This window comes from Colius striatus, chromosome 5 (assembly GCF_028858725.1).
Source record: "Colius striatus isolate bColStr4 chromosome 5, bColStr4.1.hap1, whole genome shotgun sequence".
NCBI classification, from domain to species: domain Eukaryota; kingdom Metazoa; phylum Chordata; class Aves; order Coliiformes; family Coliidae; genus Colius; species Colius striatus.
In genome coordinates, this window is record NC_084763.1 from 59,087,293 (window position 1) to 59,103,692 (window position 16,400).

The 16,400-nt window shown below is 44.4% G+C and overlaps 1 protein-coding gene across 4 annotated transcripts in view; it reads left to right on the forward strand.

Annotated features, from left to right (window-relative positions):
- The window catches only part of SMARCD3 (SWI/SNF related, matrix associated, actin dependent regulator of chromatin, subfamily d, member 3), a 65,920-nt gene that overhangs the window by 45,129 nt on the left and 4,391 nt on the right, over nt 1-16,400 (forward strand). For all 4 annotated transcript variants that reach the window (XM_061996979.1, XM_061996980.1, XM_061996978.1 and 1 more), the window contains 7 exons: nt 3,932-4,054; nt 5,807-5,902; nt 6,389-6,490; nt 8,417-8,578; nt 10,982-11,079; nt 13,031-13,166; nt 15,528-15,650. In XM_061996979.1, the coding sequence (XP_061852963.1) occupies nt 3,932-4,054; nt 5,807-5,902; nt 6,389-6,490; nt 8,417-8,578; nt 10,982-11,079; nt 13,031-13,166; nt 15,528-15,650 (840 nt within the window). The remainder of the gene's footprint in view (nt 1-3,931; nt 4,055-5,806; nt 5,903-6,388; nt 6,491-8,416; nt 8,579-10,981; nt 11,080-13,030; nt 13,167-15,527; nt 15,651-16,400) is intronic.

Here is a 16,400-nt window from a genome sequence, read left to right on the forward strand (position 1 = left end):
TGGCTCGCCTGGAGAGTTGCTGTAAGAGACCGTTCCTTCAGCCTTACTGTACTGCACTGCTTTTAACTGGGTAGGACTGAATCAAGGCACCGGGCAAATAGTCCATCAGCCTTGACATAAACAGTGAAAGTACGTGTGCATTGGTAACCTCTCTGAGACTAGATTAAGTGTTTGATAAGAGCACGGTTAAACCTTGCATAATCACTCTCCCTCTCCCACATTCAGTGGGAACAGGAATGATGTGGATCGGTGTCTTTGCCGATAATGACCAGTAATGGGATCACAGATTGCTTGAGATTGGAAGGCAGCTCTGGAGGTCACTTTGTCCAACTCCCCTGGTCAGGCAGGGCCACCTAGAGCTGGATGCCCAGGACCTCGTCCAGGCAGATTTTGAACGTCTCCAAGGTGGGAGACTCCACAGCTTCTCAAGGTACTGTGTTCCAGCGCTAAATACTTAATAGGAAGGTGCCAGAAACCCAGGTAGCAGTTCCACTTAAATTCCAGCAATCAGAGATCAGTTTATATTAAGACACAGAAAGGTCCGACATCTTTTTAGATTCCCATCTGTTGTTACGACTATCTGTTGCTGGGACCTGTACAGAACATAGCCACTCCAGCCCCTGTCCTGGGTGTTGGTGGGGTTTTTTTTTAAGAGCTTTTGTCTTTGGACCAACAGCTGGTAGTTCAAAAATAGACTGGCTGAGACTGATTAACGTGCATATTTACAGCCACTAGAGCAAGATATCAGAGAAGTAATAGGTTGTTCTTTTTGTCAAGTCCTTAAGTCAACACTGGATGGCCTTTAATAACAGCTGCCCTATTTGATGAAGGATTAGAGCCTGTGTTGCACAGGAAATTGAACTGGACAATAAAGTCTCTTCTGGATTAAAACCCCTCACGTTCTCAATCTGTGTTCTGTGACAGTTAGTTCTACAGGTTAACTGTGGTTCATTATGCTTTGCGTAGCGTAATGACATACTTCCGTTGATCAAGCTTGAATTTATGGTCTTGTGGCATAATTTTATGTGCTCTGCTTTTTGCATTGTGTGATAAGGAAAATGCAAACAGCTATCGTCCTTTAGATCAGCCCATATTTTAAATACGTCTTTTAGGTTCTTTAACGTTCTTTTTTCTTTGGTAAAGACAGTCAGTCGTCCCAGTCACTGTAGAGTGAGAACTTCGGACTGCTTCTTACCACTCATCAGTATACACTTCCTGATTCTATTCCAGAGAGAGTATAGTACGCAACCACTGACTGATTTTACAGGCTATTGTGCATACCGTTCTCTGTTTTATTCCTCTACAACTTTTTTGTTTGACTTTCCCGTAGCTTGTGGGTTTTGTGTTTTGGGGTTTTTGTGTTGAAGTTTTTATAGAACTGGCCGTGGGTGTTTTTGATGTGTCCATGCAATTTTGAACTCGGTAAATATTGGGCAGTTCCTTTTAGTGTTCATGGTACTTGCATATTTTACTAAATTTCCTGCTTTGGGTGCAGTTGCCCTATTTGACCGATTTCCTGGTGAATAAGAAGCAAGGATCTTTCCTGTGGTGCCATTTGGGAGATAATCAGTACCTTAACAGTGTTGCAAATTTGCAGTACCATCTGGGACAAAGTTTGAAGACAGCCCCTAAGGTGCAGGTTACACATTTTGCTTGTTGGATAGAACTCTTTGCTTAGCAGAGACTGAAGGCTCAGCATTCCATGGTGCTTCACCGTAAGGTTGCCAGCAGTGTCTATCAGATAGTAGTCAAAGGCTAAGTGTTTTTACATGTCTTGATCTAGAATCAAGACATGTAAAAAGCAGGACAAAAGATAACTTTAGAGAGAGCCATTACTTAAGATTTTAATTCATAAATATTCAAAGTTGCTTTCTGATGACAGTGTGGAAGAAGTAGGCCGACTTATAGGGGTTACCAGTGAGGAAAGGATTAAATTTGAGAAAGGCAATTTGTCGTGTATGAGAATACACTGTAAGTTAAAGAGAGACGTGGGAGAAACAAACAAACGATACACGGACTCTAACTGTGGCAGAGCACGGAAAGAATAGGGAACCCAGCAGGAGACCGGTTCAGGAAGTGTAAGCTGCATTTGGCTTGGCCATGACCTGAAAGGAAAATTAGAAGGGTTTTGCAAAAGGAAACGGTGGACAGTATCAAGGAGAGGTATTTTTTATTTCACAGTGGAGTTAGGTGTTGATACTGACTTGATTTTAGGCGGACTCAACAAGGCAGCTGCGGCCTGAGAGCTTGGAGAAAGGAAGGCAGCTAAACCGTTCAAATTTGAATAAAGTTGTTATTGCAGAGGATGATCTTAGTGATGAAAAATCAGATTCTAGAGGAAACAGACACAGTCCATGTCTGGGGGAAGGGAGATAATGTCTTTGGAAACCAAAAGAAAAAGAAATGGAACGTGTGATGCAAGACCTGAAATATCAGTAGGGTATCCAGGAGGAGCTGTTAAGAAAAAAGCTCTTGTGTGTACAAACACAGTTTTGCAAATAACGGAGGTGTGATGTAATTCAGGAATGGTGCATAAGAGGCGCAAGTTAATTTGAAGAGTTGTGGATTTAGAAAATGCGAAGTCCTCCACAAGTCATCCACGCCAAATAGAGATTCTGGGGCATTAAAACCCCCAACATTTTATATAATGAAAGAACACTTTGGCAACATAAATCCTGTAGGAAAGGATGGAGGAAGAATGGATTTCCATGAATATTTTTCTACATATCTGCTTGTTCTTAAGTGTGTCAACCTGTAATTTTCTAGACCCTTGGCAATTTTGAATATCTTGTTCCCTGTCAGTGCATGCTGTTTCCATCAAACTTTTCAGTCACTGTCCCCTCTAGATTTGGAAAATGTGGTAACTTGCGTGTTCCTTCTCAGCCAAACGTCTCTATCTCTGTGCCACGTCAGAGTTTTAGTTCTCCCTCTCCCCTCAATGTCTGTGTGTGTGAGTGTGAAAGCTGTGTGCGACTGCTCCTTTCTTACGTTGTGTGAAGATTGTTTTTATTACACCAACTTGACAATTGTAGCCTTTTTTTGTCATTACATTATAAACAAATATTTGAGGTTAGAGTCTCAAAGAAATTTTTGGTAATATTTCTTCTGGAATCCACGCATCCGAGTTAATGTCAGGTTTTCCTCACGGTGCACAGGAGTGGGCACTGAAAAATAGCATAGCCTGTGGCCAATACAGTGACTGGGAAACCTTAGATAGCCTGTAAAAATGACAACAGGTAGGCGTGAGCGTGTCTCTCACAGACTTGAACATCTGTTAGGGATTAGGGACGAAACACAGTGCCCTTCTCCATTCAGGTGTCACAGCAAGTTGGAGCCGCAACAGGTTTAATTAGGGTGACAGGCAGTTACGGAGGAAGGTGAGGCAGCAAGGTGTGTTTGGATTTGTGTCTGTAGGAAGACTATTACCAGTCTCTGCAGGATGATAGGATGAAGATGGGCAGAGATGCACTCAGTGTGTAATTTGCAGCATTAGCTGTATTTGTGACTGCCATTTACAAATCTGAACTGAGGCAACTATGGAAGATGTATAGCAAGAGGTTTGCGTCTGAGTCTTAGCTATCTATCTAGGATCTAGACAGGAAAGGCACCACCTTATGCTTTTCTTACGATGTTTTCTCAGATATCTAATCCCGAAGTATGTATACCCTGATGGGCTTGGTCCTGCAGCCTCCTGTTCTTCTCTACTTACAGCAAAACTTAGTCTGTTTGTTTAGCCAATGGTTCTTGAAGGGGTCAGATTCACCTCTTTGGTGTATTTTCTTACACATAAACAAATATTGAATAACCTGATGCAGTTGTACAAAACGTGCAGATCCTCTACTAAATGTGTAACTGTCACCTTTCCTGTGGCTTCCTCAGGTCTCAAACTTAAACTGGGTGTATCCTGTTCTTTTCTCTATTTGTTTAACAGCAAAAGCGGAAGCTGAGACTTTACATCTCCAACACATTTAATCCTGCAAAGTCCGATGCTGATGACTCTGACGGCAGCATTGCTTCGTGGGAGCTGCGAGTGGAGGGGAAGCTCCTGGATGACGTACGACTTAGCTGTGCTTCACTGGGGCTGGCAAGGATCTAGAGATTGTCCTGTGGGGTGGGGATATCGGCTCAGACGTGACATCTCTGAATGGTAGTGTTGGCTTGTGGCTACTGGGAAGGCAGCGTGTCCAGGTGGAGTGAGGGATAAGGCCACAATGGGAATGCTGGGGAGGGTAGGAAGGGCAGCAGGAAGTGGAGCAGACTTAAAGAAAGGACGAGTCAGATGAGGTGGCGAGAACAGGGCTGAGATGACTCTCTTCAAAGATGCATCGAGGTTCAGGTCTTCAGAGGTGTGATAAGTAGGTCTATACCTGGCATTGCATCTTGTGAAGAGTACGAGTTCATAGTCCTGGTGAGGAGGAGAGGATGTATGGATGGTCAGAGCAAGGGCGGGAGAAAAGTTTTATCATTTTGAAATCCTCAGAAACCTTAGCGATGGATTTAACTTTCCTTGGGGAAGGGTGGACTCTCCTAATAAAGGTCCCACCTATTTGAATAGACTTCACGAGCTAAGTATTTGATAGGATAAGCAGATAGAGAACACAGGTGGACGAGGAGGGCAAGGCTTTGGAGGCATGTCTGCCTGTCTGGAGGTAGCTATACATGAATCAGAATCAGAATCTTGCCGGAAGACGAGGGGGTGACACGGCGCAACAGTGGGAAACTGAAGTTAGAAAAATTCAGTTCAGAAATTAGGCCGTATATTTTGACTAAGAAAGAGATGCCTTAGTGGAACCAAATAGCTTCCCCGGTACCGACAAATTGTAAATCAAAGGAGAATGTATTACTTAAAGATTATCTGCATTAAATAAGAAGAAATTAATGGAAATCCTGTGGACTGTATTCTATGGAAAGATGGATTGTGCGATTGTAGACCTCCTAGTTTTTAATTTAGACAATATGAGCTGTGTAGTAAACAGAAAATACCGATAATTGAATGGAAAGCGAAAGTGTATTTTCTTAGTGTATGATTGATCTGTAAAATTTACTGTCATACCTTGGGCCAAGAAATTATCATTCACCTCCCCTTCCAAAAAAACTGTTAAAACAGGATGGTGTCGATTAGGAGGGACCTTCAAATATCACGTAGTCAACCCACCTTGCTACAGGCAGGGACACCTTCCGCCAGCCTGGGTTGCTCCCAGCCCCATCCAACCTGCCCTTGAACACTGCCGGGGATGGGGCAGCCACAGCCTCTCTGGGCAACCTGTGCCAGGGCCTCAGCACCCTCAGCGTAAAGAAAGTTTTCCTAACATAAAAATCTTCCTTGTAGGTAATCTAAACCTACCCGCTTACAGTTTAAATCCATTGTTGCTTGGCCTGTCGCTACAGGCCCTGCTAAAAAGTCCTTCTCCTTCTTTCTTACCAGCTCTCTGTAAGTATTGAAAGGCCGCTATAAGATCTCCCCGGAGCCTTCTCTGCTCCACGCTAAACAGCCCCAACTCCTTGAGCCTGTCCTCACAGCACAGGGGCTCCAGCCCTCAGGGCATCTCTGTGGCCTCGTCAGGATCTGCTCCCACTGGTGCTATGTTCACAATAATGTTAAGAGAGTCAGGAAAATCTTCCCACCACTGTTGAGATTTTTGCACCTTACCCTGCATTTGTCAGAGGGAAAACTAATTTGGTTGAACACACCTGTGGTCTACATGGGGAATTAATACTCGAGAGCAAGGGAGAGCCTGAGAAGGAGGATTAGAACAAAAGCCAATATATGCAGCCTTAAACATTTCTGTTCCTTCCGTCTGTGCAGCTCAGCAAACAGAAACGGAAGTTTTCGTCCTTTTTTAAGAGTTTGGTTATTGAGCTGGACAAAGATCTTTATGGACCTGACAACCATCTTGTGGAGGTAAGGTCTTGCACCCTATGCGTAAAAACCCAGCGCTAGCACAGATAAGAACTCCGTGCTCATTCTCTACCTCGTTCAAGCTACCTTGAATTCATTGTCTCATTTAAGGAATTTTCAAAGTTTTCAAAATTCTATTAATTTAAAGAATATTTACTCTCAGAATCTATGGGTTGTAAAACAGAGATGGTAGTGGTGCACTGCACACCTCAGAACAGAACGTAAGAAACACTGACAAGTTTGTGTGCGTCTTTCCTCACAAGTAAAGCATGCTAACGGCAGAACGGACTGTGTGTTGAAGCTGAGCGGGAAGGGCAGAGCGAGAAATGATTTGGGGAGGGGGATTGTTGTGTCTTGGTTGTTTTAAAGGGCAAGATCTGCAGAAGGTTTGTACTGGTCTTACTCTCACACGGTGTACTGGGTAAGACGCACCTCCATGGACACCATTGAAAAAGGACTGACCGTCTTGCTTGTTTTTAACTTTGGCAGTGGCACAGAACACCCACAACCCAGGAAACGGATGGCTTCCAGGTGAAAAGGCCTGGAGATGTCAGCGTGCGGTGCACATTGCTCCTCATGTTGGACTACCAGGTCAGTGCACTGCTTCCGGCATGGAAAATACAGCCACTGGGACATTGTGCAAATTCGTCTTGTCGCGTGCATCAAAAACCAATATACTTGAACTCGGAACATCACATAGATTGTTGAGATTAGAGATAGCAAGCTGCAGGTTACTTAAAATGTAAAGGGGACACGTGAAGTAAGTTTCTAGGAAAATATTGTTCTTGGCACGATGATAATGAATATTTTTATTGTCCACCTGCAGAAAGAACGTGTACTTCTACCTTGGGCTTCTTACAAAATAGTCAGATAAGTTGTACCTGGGCTATGTGTGTGGTCCTGCACAGAAAATCAAAGGAGTGGCTTTTGGCAGTGGTACCTGAACTAGCTCTGTAGCTGTACCAGCCTTTTCTTCAGAGCAGAGTACACAGCTTCCCTGGTTTGTTAAGTTTTGATTACGTTATGCTGATTGCATCAGAGAGCATTGCACTGCAAGGGTTAGATGTGCCATTACTTTTAGGCTTTGTTGGACATTGTACTAGTAGCGTTTGTGTTCAGCCCACAAAATGAGTCAGGGAACTGATACATCTGAAAACTAACAAAGTTTACTTCTACGTCAGTTCCCTGATTCCAGTCACAGGAAACAAACAAACAAAAAAAGGAATAGGCAAAGTTAGGTTCTTCTGCCTTGGGACAGAATATAAAAGAAGTTCCTGGGCACAGTTTAAAACCGTTTTAAGCTTTTGTAAAGTTAAGCTGCTCCACAGAACAGTTGTGGATGTGCACTGCCATAGTCTCTACTTTCTTGGCTCCAGTGATGGGGATTTGAAGTTGTGAAGCTCACTAATCTGACTGAAATCATCCCTGAAAGAAATATTGCTGTCTCGGGGAAGCTGATAGAAATGCACCGCTGGGATGGGAATCTCCCTTTTCAGTGAAGTTCAGTCTCAGATACATTTTGGTTGTGTAACTTAAAGAACTTGTTCCGTGCCGTTCTCTTTCCCGTCCACACGAATAGCATCTGTCTAGGATAAAGACACTCAGTTTTACGTTAACGGAGAGAAAATTGTACAGATTTTGCGGAGTATGTGAGCTAACTGAAATGCTGATATAGCCAGTTAGAACCTTTATTGTTAAGATAGTATAATGATGTTTGTTATGCTCACGGTTACTACAAATTTAGGCATTAAAATAGATGTTCTCTTATTCTTCAGTCTGGATTTGTTATAAAGCTAGCTTTGGGTGACCTGGCACCCAACAGGGTAATCCTTGCCTAGTAACGTGGCAAATATTAAACTTGAGTATGAGTGCACGCTTGAGGGGCACAAAATACCAAATTATCGCTGGAGTGTACAGTAGTAGAGATGCAGAAGGAGGCGGTTGAGGAGTTGTGTCACAGAGGTCAGGAGAAGAAATAGATTGCATTGACTAGTTGCGGTGGGGTAAATTTTTGGGTATGCGGCGGGATTGTGTGAATGAACGTGCCTGAAAAACGGAGTTCCAAGGTACTTTGTTGAAGTGAAGCAGTTGAGCAGTTATTAGCAGCAGTAGAAGCGTCATCCTGACTTCATTCTCTCTTTCTGTGGTTAACCTCCAGTAGTTCAGAGGAAGGGGGCTGTTCATTCTCTTTCCTCACTCCCTAAAGTCAATTTGTACATCAGTGTTGAAAAGGAAAATTATTTCCCTAGCCTGCGTGCAAGTTGTTATCATCTAAAGCACGTGACAGTCTGTGTGCATAGCACATGTGAGATGCTCCTCTTTTTTTTCTAACCCTGGACATAGTTCTTCCAGAGCACCTACGGTGGTATGCAACTGAGCAACTGGTCTTTGTGCAGTCTTTGCTGTTGAGTGGGCTGCTTCTCCTGAGGAAGAGACTCCCCTGAGAATTAAAGCTGAAACTTCATATCTGTCTGCTTTTCTCTCTGTTGCCACCTCCATCTCGTCTTTCGGTGACAGCCTCCGCAGTTTAAGCTGGACCCGCGATTAGCCCGTTTGCTGGGGATACACACGCAGACCCGGTCAGCCATCATCCAGGCTCTCTGGCAGTACATCAAAACTAACAAGCTGCAAGACTCCCACGATAAAGAATACATTAACTGCGACAAGTACTTCCAGCAGGTAAATTTTGTCTGGATGTGGAAAGAAAATTAGTGATTTTTATCTTCTCGTGATGATGATCTGCAGTATCTTTAGTACTGAGAGGCTTTCAGCACACCGCAACTGATAGAATAAGCTCCCTCTCCATGTGCTGGCATTATCAAAACCCCACCTCTGGCGGTTCATTGCTCTATGTAAGTTTGGCCTTACCAGGGAGGAGGATTTTCTCGATATGTTTCACTGTATTGATTTTCTGGTTTGTTTTGGTTTTCTTACTCCAATGCAATATTTTATGCTGAGAAACGTGAAATAATCTGCTGACTCTGATTGGCAGATCAAAGGGCAGAAGACAGAGAAGGTATATAATTAGGAAAGCTGTTTTTCCCAGAGTCTGCTTTAGAGTATAAAATACCCTCAGTGGTCTGCAAGATGTTTGGAAAGTAGCACGTTAAGACTTTTTGTCTTTCACAGCGACCGCTAGAATTAACAAAGGCGGTTCTCCTCCCCCTCTCCTCTGCTCTCGTGAGGCCTCATGCTGGAGTATTGCGTCTAGATTTAGGCTCCCCAGCTCAAGAGAGACAGGGAACTGCTGGAGAGAGGCCAGCGCAGGGCCACCAAGATGATCAGGGGACTGGAGCATCTTCCTTTTGAGGAAAGGCTGTGGGAACTGGGGCTGTTTATTCTGGAGGAGAGGAGACTGAGGTGGGAGCTCATTAATAGTTACAAGTATCTGAATGGTGGATGTCAGGAGATTGGGGCAGCACTTTTTTCTTTCGTATCTGGTGACAAGACAAGAGGTGATGAGAGGTAGCTGAAACACAAAAAGTTCCATTTCAACATAAAGAAGGAACTATTTTACTGTGAAGGAGCCCTGGCCCAGGCTGCCCAGGGAGGATGCAGAGGCTCCTTCTCGGGAGGTTTCCAAACCTGCCTGGACACGGTCCCTTGAGACTTGATCTAGGTAGGACCTGCTTTGGCAAGGAGGTTTGGACTAGATGATCTCTAGAGGTCCCTTCCAACCCCCACCATTCTGTGATTCTGAGATTGAGATACGGAGGGCAAAGGAATCGGTCTAGGAACCGCCTTTCAGTTTGATGATGTTTTCGTAGTCTATGTAGTTTTAGGCACGTGACTCCTGGAACAAAGTCATGGTCATGGCTGGCAGTCACAGCTCCCTTAGGGCAGCAGTACGTAGCACGTCAGTGTTTCTAGCATTCCCTTGTAGATACCAGTACTTCTCACGTGGTGTGCCAGTTTTTCTGAATCCCACGTGGATGTGCGCTCCTGGTTATTGCGTCTAACAGCACGATACAGCACCGGCTGAAAAATGATACCATGCTGTTACCTCACACACCCCAATTACTGTAGCCCCATAGGCTTGCAGAGCCAGTGGTTGTAAGTTTAGACCCTTAACTCCAGTTAATTAGGAATTTGAGAAGCTTTAGGAAAACTCTGCTAGCCTTAGTTTCTGGTCTCCCACCCTTTCTCTCACTATTGTGTGTCCTTGCTCCCTTTTCCTTTCTTAAATCCTTCGTCTCTTGGGCATCCACATTAGCAGGTGGACAACAGCGTTGAGCTGCCGGGGACAGCAGATTAGATGGAGCTCGGTATGCAAAGATTTTCAGTGGGAATTCCACAGTCATCTGTAACGGGTGTGAGAATTCGGAACCGAAGTAGTGAGAGCTGCAGACTCAGTAAATTTGGTTACTTCCTTGCTCTTCAGAAAGTAGCTGGCTGAATTGCTAGATGCAGGTGAGTCTGGCATTTCAAACAGATTTGAGAGTTGGAGAAGGATCCACCTCTGAGTAGAAAGACTGTTTGCAGAAGCTGGGATATTTTAAGTTGATTGGAAGAGAGTGGATCACTCCCAAGAGGCTTGCTTATGTTTTGGTTAAAAATCAGGGAATCCACTTGGACTTTTCTTTCCTTTATGTTAAAAATACCCAAATGGTTTCAAAATCCAAAACTGTTTGCTTGTATTTTTCTTTAGCACAAAATATTGCAGGAGACCTGCCTTGGAAAGGAAAACCAAAGCAAGCTGGTTTTATATTTCCTCTGGTTAAAAATCCCATTTTCTTTACAATGCACTGCTGCAAACCCTCGGTGAGAGAGGAAGCGTTTGCTTCTCTCCCATTACCGATGCAGTTGCTTCTGACGTCCTGTTAAAGTGGCCCGTGCCCTTCAGCGGCTAAATCAAAAGTAGGACACCTGAAATTGTCATTGTGTAGTGCATCTGTCAGCCAGCCCAGATTGTGAGCACAGCAGCAATTCAAAGGGACAGGAGTGACCAAAAATTTATGCTGCACAAGGAGCCAGAAGTACAGCTTTCAAAGTCATCTTACTTTCAAACTGTTGATTTCTTATTTTCTCCTTGAACTGCAGTTTAGTTTCTGGACAGGAGTGACATGTTTAATTGTGTTCCAGATCTTTGACTGTCCACGGCTAAAGTTTTCTGAAATTCCCCAGAGACTCACGAACCTGCTGCTGCCACCAGACCCTATAGTGATAAACCACGTCATCAGGTATGTTGATCAGTCACCTAAGCATGCTCCTGTGCAAAACTCACTGCATAAAATACAGAAACAGCTACAGTAGCAGGGACCGGAATCCAGATTGTATAACTTCTGTGAGGGTCCCTCAGAAATCGTTGTGTGTTTGTGCTCTGGGTCATTCTGATCAATGTAACGCCAAATTATTTTCAATAGAATTACACCAATTCTCCAGCACTATGCAAAATAACTTCTTAATTTTATCCTTACGAGAATACCGTTGAAAGATTTGGTCAGGTTTCTTTCCTAAGGCGAGAGGAAAGAGTTTGAATCCACTTAAAGGGAGGAAAAAAGGGAATTGAGATATGATGTTGTACATCGCGGGTAATCAGTCATTCTAATCAGCAACTTATTATGTAAAATGTACAACAGTATTAGGGTTTCCAAGAGAGAAGCCGGTCCATGAATGCTCTGTTGGGATTCAGTCAGCTGTTTGGGTGTCAGTCTTATTCTAAGAATGCCAGATAGTCACAGGTCTCAGGAGGTTTACAGTAAAGAGTGCCTAGGTTCAGAGAAAGTCATTCTGACCGAGAGGGTGAATGTCTGGCATCCTCCTCAAAACAGATATGTTTCTGGCGAAGCAGGTGAAATGTGGCTTTCGGCTATCTAGGGCACTTCCAGCACATTCCTGATTTAAGTGACAGCTCTGTGTGTGTCAGGGGCAGGGGATGGATAACAAGACTTTTGGGCATTGCAACCTCGCTGCTAAGGTATTTCAGTCTTTCCCAAGTTCCTTTGTGATCATGGCCACAACAACAAGAACAATATAATCAAAGGGGAGATAACAAAGACAGAGAAATAGAACCTGGTACATCCCTGAGCAGCCCCAGCACGTCCCTCAGAAGCCCACACCCCGAGTTGGACCTGGGAACCAAATTAAATGTCCTTATGTGCTCACACCCTGACCGGTAGTGAACAGTTCTACTCACCCTATCTTGAAGCAGATGCAGTCAAGCAAAGACCACACCAGTGTGATATTTACCAGCGGGGCTTGCTTTGGAGGCCAGAGGTGTAACACATCTCAGGAAGATGAAGACTCTGCCCATTAGTAGCTGTTAAAGTCGATGATTTGGACAAAAGCTTAATCTCAGAAGTCTGAGTTGCATCCTGAAGAAGGATGAGAAGATACACAAACAATAAACTAAATACGAGCCAGCAACGTGCCCTCGTGGCCAAGAAGGCCAATGGCATTCTGGGATGCATCAAGAAGAGTGTGGCCAGCGGGTCAAGGGAGGTTCTTCTCCCCCTCTACTCTGCCCTGATGAGGCCTCATCTGGAGTCCTGTGTCCAGTTCTGGGCTCCTCAGCTCAAGAGGGACAGGGAAGTGCTGAAGAGAGTCCAGCGCAGGGCCACCAAGATGATCAGGGGACTGGAACATCTTTCATATGAGGAAAGGCTGCGGGACCTGGGGCTGTTTAGTCTGGAGAAGAGGAGATTGAGGGGTGATCTTATTAACATTTATAAATATCTAAAGGGTGGGTGTCAGGAGGTTGGGACATCCCTTTTTTCTATGGTAGATAGTAACAGGACAAGGGGTAATGGGATGAAGCTGGAACACAAAGAGTTCCACTTAAACATAAGAAAAAACTATTTCACCATGAGGGTGACGGAGCCCTGGCACAGGCTGCCCAGAGGGGTTGTGGAGGCTCCTTCCTCGGCGGTCTTCAAGACCCGCCTGGACATGTTCCTACACGACCTGACCTAGGTGGACCTGCTTCTGCAGGGGATTGGACTATATGATCTCTAAAGGTCCCTTCCAACCCCTACCATTCTATGATTCTATGAAATGCATATAAAGATTCCCTGTTCTAAAACATTTCTTGCATCATCTGCAACAGACTTAAGCAGAGTGTATTCTGGGCTGGGTGGATGCTTATGCTGATTCATTGCAGTGTTCTCACAACCTCTGTTTTACCCTCCATAGTGTTGACCCCAATGACCAGAAGAAGACGGCTTGTTATGATATAGATGTAGAAGTTGAAGACCCATTAAAGGGACAGATGAGTAGTTTTCTCCTCTCAACAGCTAACCAGCAGGAGATTACAGCACTGGACAACAAGGTACTAGCCCAGGAGTAAAGTATCCCCTGGCACATACACTCAGTGTGTGCCCTTGTGTGAGTTTGGTGTGTCACACAGCAAAGACAGTAATGTTCTGAGACAGGACCTTCTCAACTGGATGTGCTTTCAAGGGATTGACCAGTCATAGGCAATGGGAACAACAGGGGTGGATGTTCTTCCCACTTAGGATTTGATCCAGGGCCTGGCACAGTTGTCGAGGTGACAGAAGTAGAGTTTCACAGGTAGTATAACGAGTCTCCTGGCATTCAAGAATCTTCTCAAGTGTTTGGCTATAACTGTTTGTTGAGAGGAAGCGATATCTTGATGAATTCCTCTAACGCAAATCTAGGAGAATCTCACGCTCCAGATGCGTTTTGTGGGTGCACAGGTGCAGAACAGTTCTGTGCAGTAGGTGCAAATATGGAAAATGGCCTGGCAGGAAAATCACTTGGATTTGGCAGGGTTGTTTCCAGTGTCATCAAGAGAGGACTGTGCACACTTGAGACAGTAGCATCCGCCTTATAGCAGTGGTGAGCTCTGTGGGCTATGATAGGGGTTCATGTCAGGGACACCTTTTGGCACGTGTCTAAATGGGTGATTTGGCTTGCTAGGGGATAAGCAAAAGTGGCATCTCAGAGCAAGGGAAGAAGAGGTGTGACACAGTGGACTGGAGATGATTTATGAGACATATGGTCAGGCTCAGTTGCTGCTTGTTTAACGTATTTGTTTGTATTAGAGGTAAACTTGGGTATTTGTGTGATTTTAAAGGGGGGGTTGGAGACTGGCAATCCCGTGGATTCTGGTAACTGCAGCAGCTTCTGGTTTATGGCTCTTGAGAAACGGCACTTTCAGCAGTTTGCTGCTCGGCCAGTTGGTTCCCAGCCTATACAGGCTGGCAGGTAGGATTACTGTTTCCAGTCCAGCTCCCCTTTTCCCACGTCTGTGTCACCTCTGTAAGGAGCACTTACTGCAGCAGAGAGCAAGCTGTGGTTAGAGAAGTTAGCGGAGTCACTGCTGCTACCGTCCAAACCACTTACTGCTGTGCTGCCAGAGTCCTCTAGTGGGAGCTCAGTGCATGCCAACACATTGCTCTCCAGCATAGCTACATCGCTTTTCCAAATAAGGGATGATTTTAAGTTGACAACAAGCTCTGTCGTGGTAGCGCACCGTACAGTTGTTATGCCTACACCACTGGCCTTGGCAGCACAGCCAGATCAGGGGAGGATTATTTGCTCCCGTGTGCTTGGCCACATCAGCTGTTTTGGCAAAATGGATGTATATATGAAATGAAACAAGACAGATTTACAATCTAAACTAGAATTTTAGAGGAACAGAGTAGCAAAAGTTTGCTTTTCTGTGTGTGTACATGCAAATGATTCATTAACTGTCCTCCCGCTGATCATGCTTGATTTTGTTACCCAGGATGATGATAGGACCTTGACTTTTCTTTGGACCCTTCCTTCTTCCCTGCTGGTTAATGCTCATTTATTGAATCATATTTCCGAAGATATGACTCATTTTCTGTAAAACTTCTGTACTCCTATTCTCATTGTTCAGACTTCTCTTCTTTGTGCAGCCATTGTGCCTTTAACAGGCTTTCTCATAAGGGATCTAGAAGTCTCGGCTGTTACGTAAGTTCATTTAACATGGACTCAATTGGGCAATTACTAGAAACTAAAGATCACGACAGGGTATCAAAGAGATGATGATGATGATGATGAAGAACAACCAGGGGAATAGCTGCTTTCTTTCACTAGGTGCTGTTCAAAGACATACTTATATAGCACCTTTGCTGGCAAATCCCAGACTTAGCAGAAAGACTGATTACACACAGGGAATTATTACATTGTGCAGTGACATGACCTAGCTCTTCAGTATTGCATATAGCATGCCATCCAGCGGTCCAGCGCAAGAGGGGAAGAAGAGTCCTGCGTACACAGAGTGTTGGGGTTTAAGCTGGGAGCAAAACACCATGCAGCTGCTCACTCCCTCCCGCTGCAGACTTTCCCTTCTGAAACAGCTGTGGCAGTGGTGCCTGTTTGGCCTGGCCTTGGCCAGAGAAGCCAGGGAAGTTCTGAGCAACTTCTTACAGAGGCACCACTGCAGCCCTCCCCTGTTACCAAAAATGGCTCTGTACAAACCCAACACACAGAACTACAAGTGAAGCCAAAATTCAGTTATCGGGTGACAGTTAATTTCCTCCTGGAAGGGGAAAAGCCACGGGAACTTGCACAAGTCTGTGGTGTAGAACTGTCACCTTTGTACATTACAAGAAGTACAAAGATGCCAATGGGGCTGACCTCATTGTCTCTGGAGCATGGGAGGAATTAAGTAACATCTGCTTTGCTTTTTTTCTGTCAGATTCATGAGACAATTGAATCGATAAATCAGTTAAAAATACAACGTGATTTCATGCTGAGCTTCTCTAAAGATCCCAAAGGATACATCCAAGACCTTCTCCGGTCCCAGAGCAGGGATCTTAAGGTGAGCTGAGATTTGAAGAAGAATGAATGGTGGAACCAGAATGTAAGAATTTAATCTAAATGCGTATAGAGCATATGGCTAAAACTTCTGGGATGGAAGATTGGTGTAAGGAGACAATGAGTGTAATACTGCAGCCTCAGAGCATACAGTGTGCAGGGAAGCCTGTTTAGTCTGCATTCCACTTCCAGGGGAACAGCGGTGCTCAATGTGGGTGAATTTGTGGGCAGACAGTAAGATAGACGTGCAGGGCTGTTTGTGTACTCCATAAAATGATAGCTATATAACATTCAGCAGCAGCATCCTTTAGTACTGTAACACAGTTTGAGTGCTTTGTTAGTTGATAAGTTAATCTTATTTAAGATACAGGCAGATTAAATATCATCTGCCCTTGAGCTTAGCTTTGAGATAGCCGAGAAATGCAACGTAAAGAAGTTCAGTTGTTTGCCAGCAATAATGAATGATTTGTTCTCACTTTCTGCCTTTAACTCGAATGCCTCAAAACCAGTTGTATTAATGAATGCGGGACATTATTTTAACAAAATCATGGTGTGTTTCAATTATGAATGTCTAGTTTGTTAGTCAGTCTCCCAAAAATCCACTGTTAAGATTACGATCATTGTTATTTATATTGTATTCAAAGCTCATCCAGTCCAACCCCCTGCCACAGGCAGGGACACCTTCCACCAGTCCGGGTTGCTCCAAGTGCCATCCAACCTGCCCTTGAACACTCCCAGGGATGAGGCACCTACA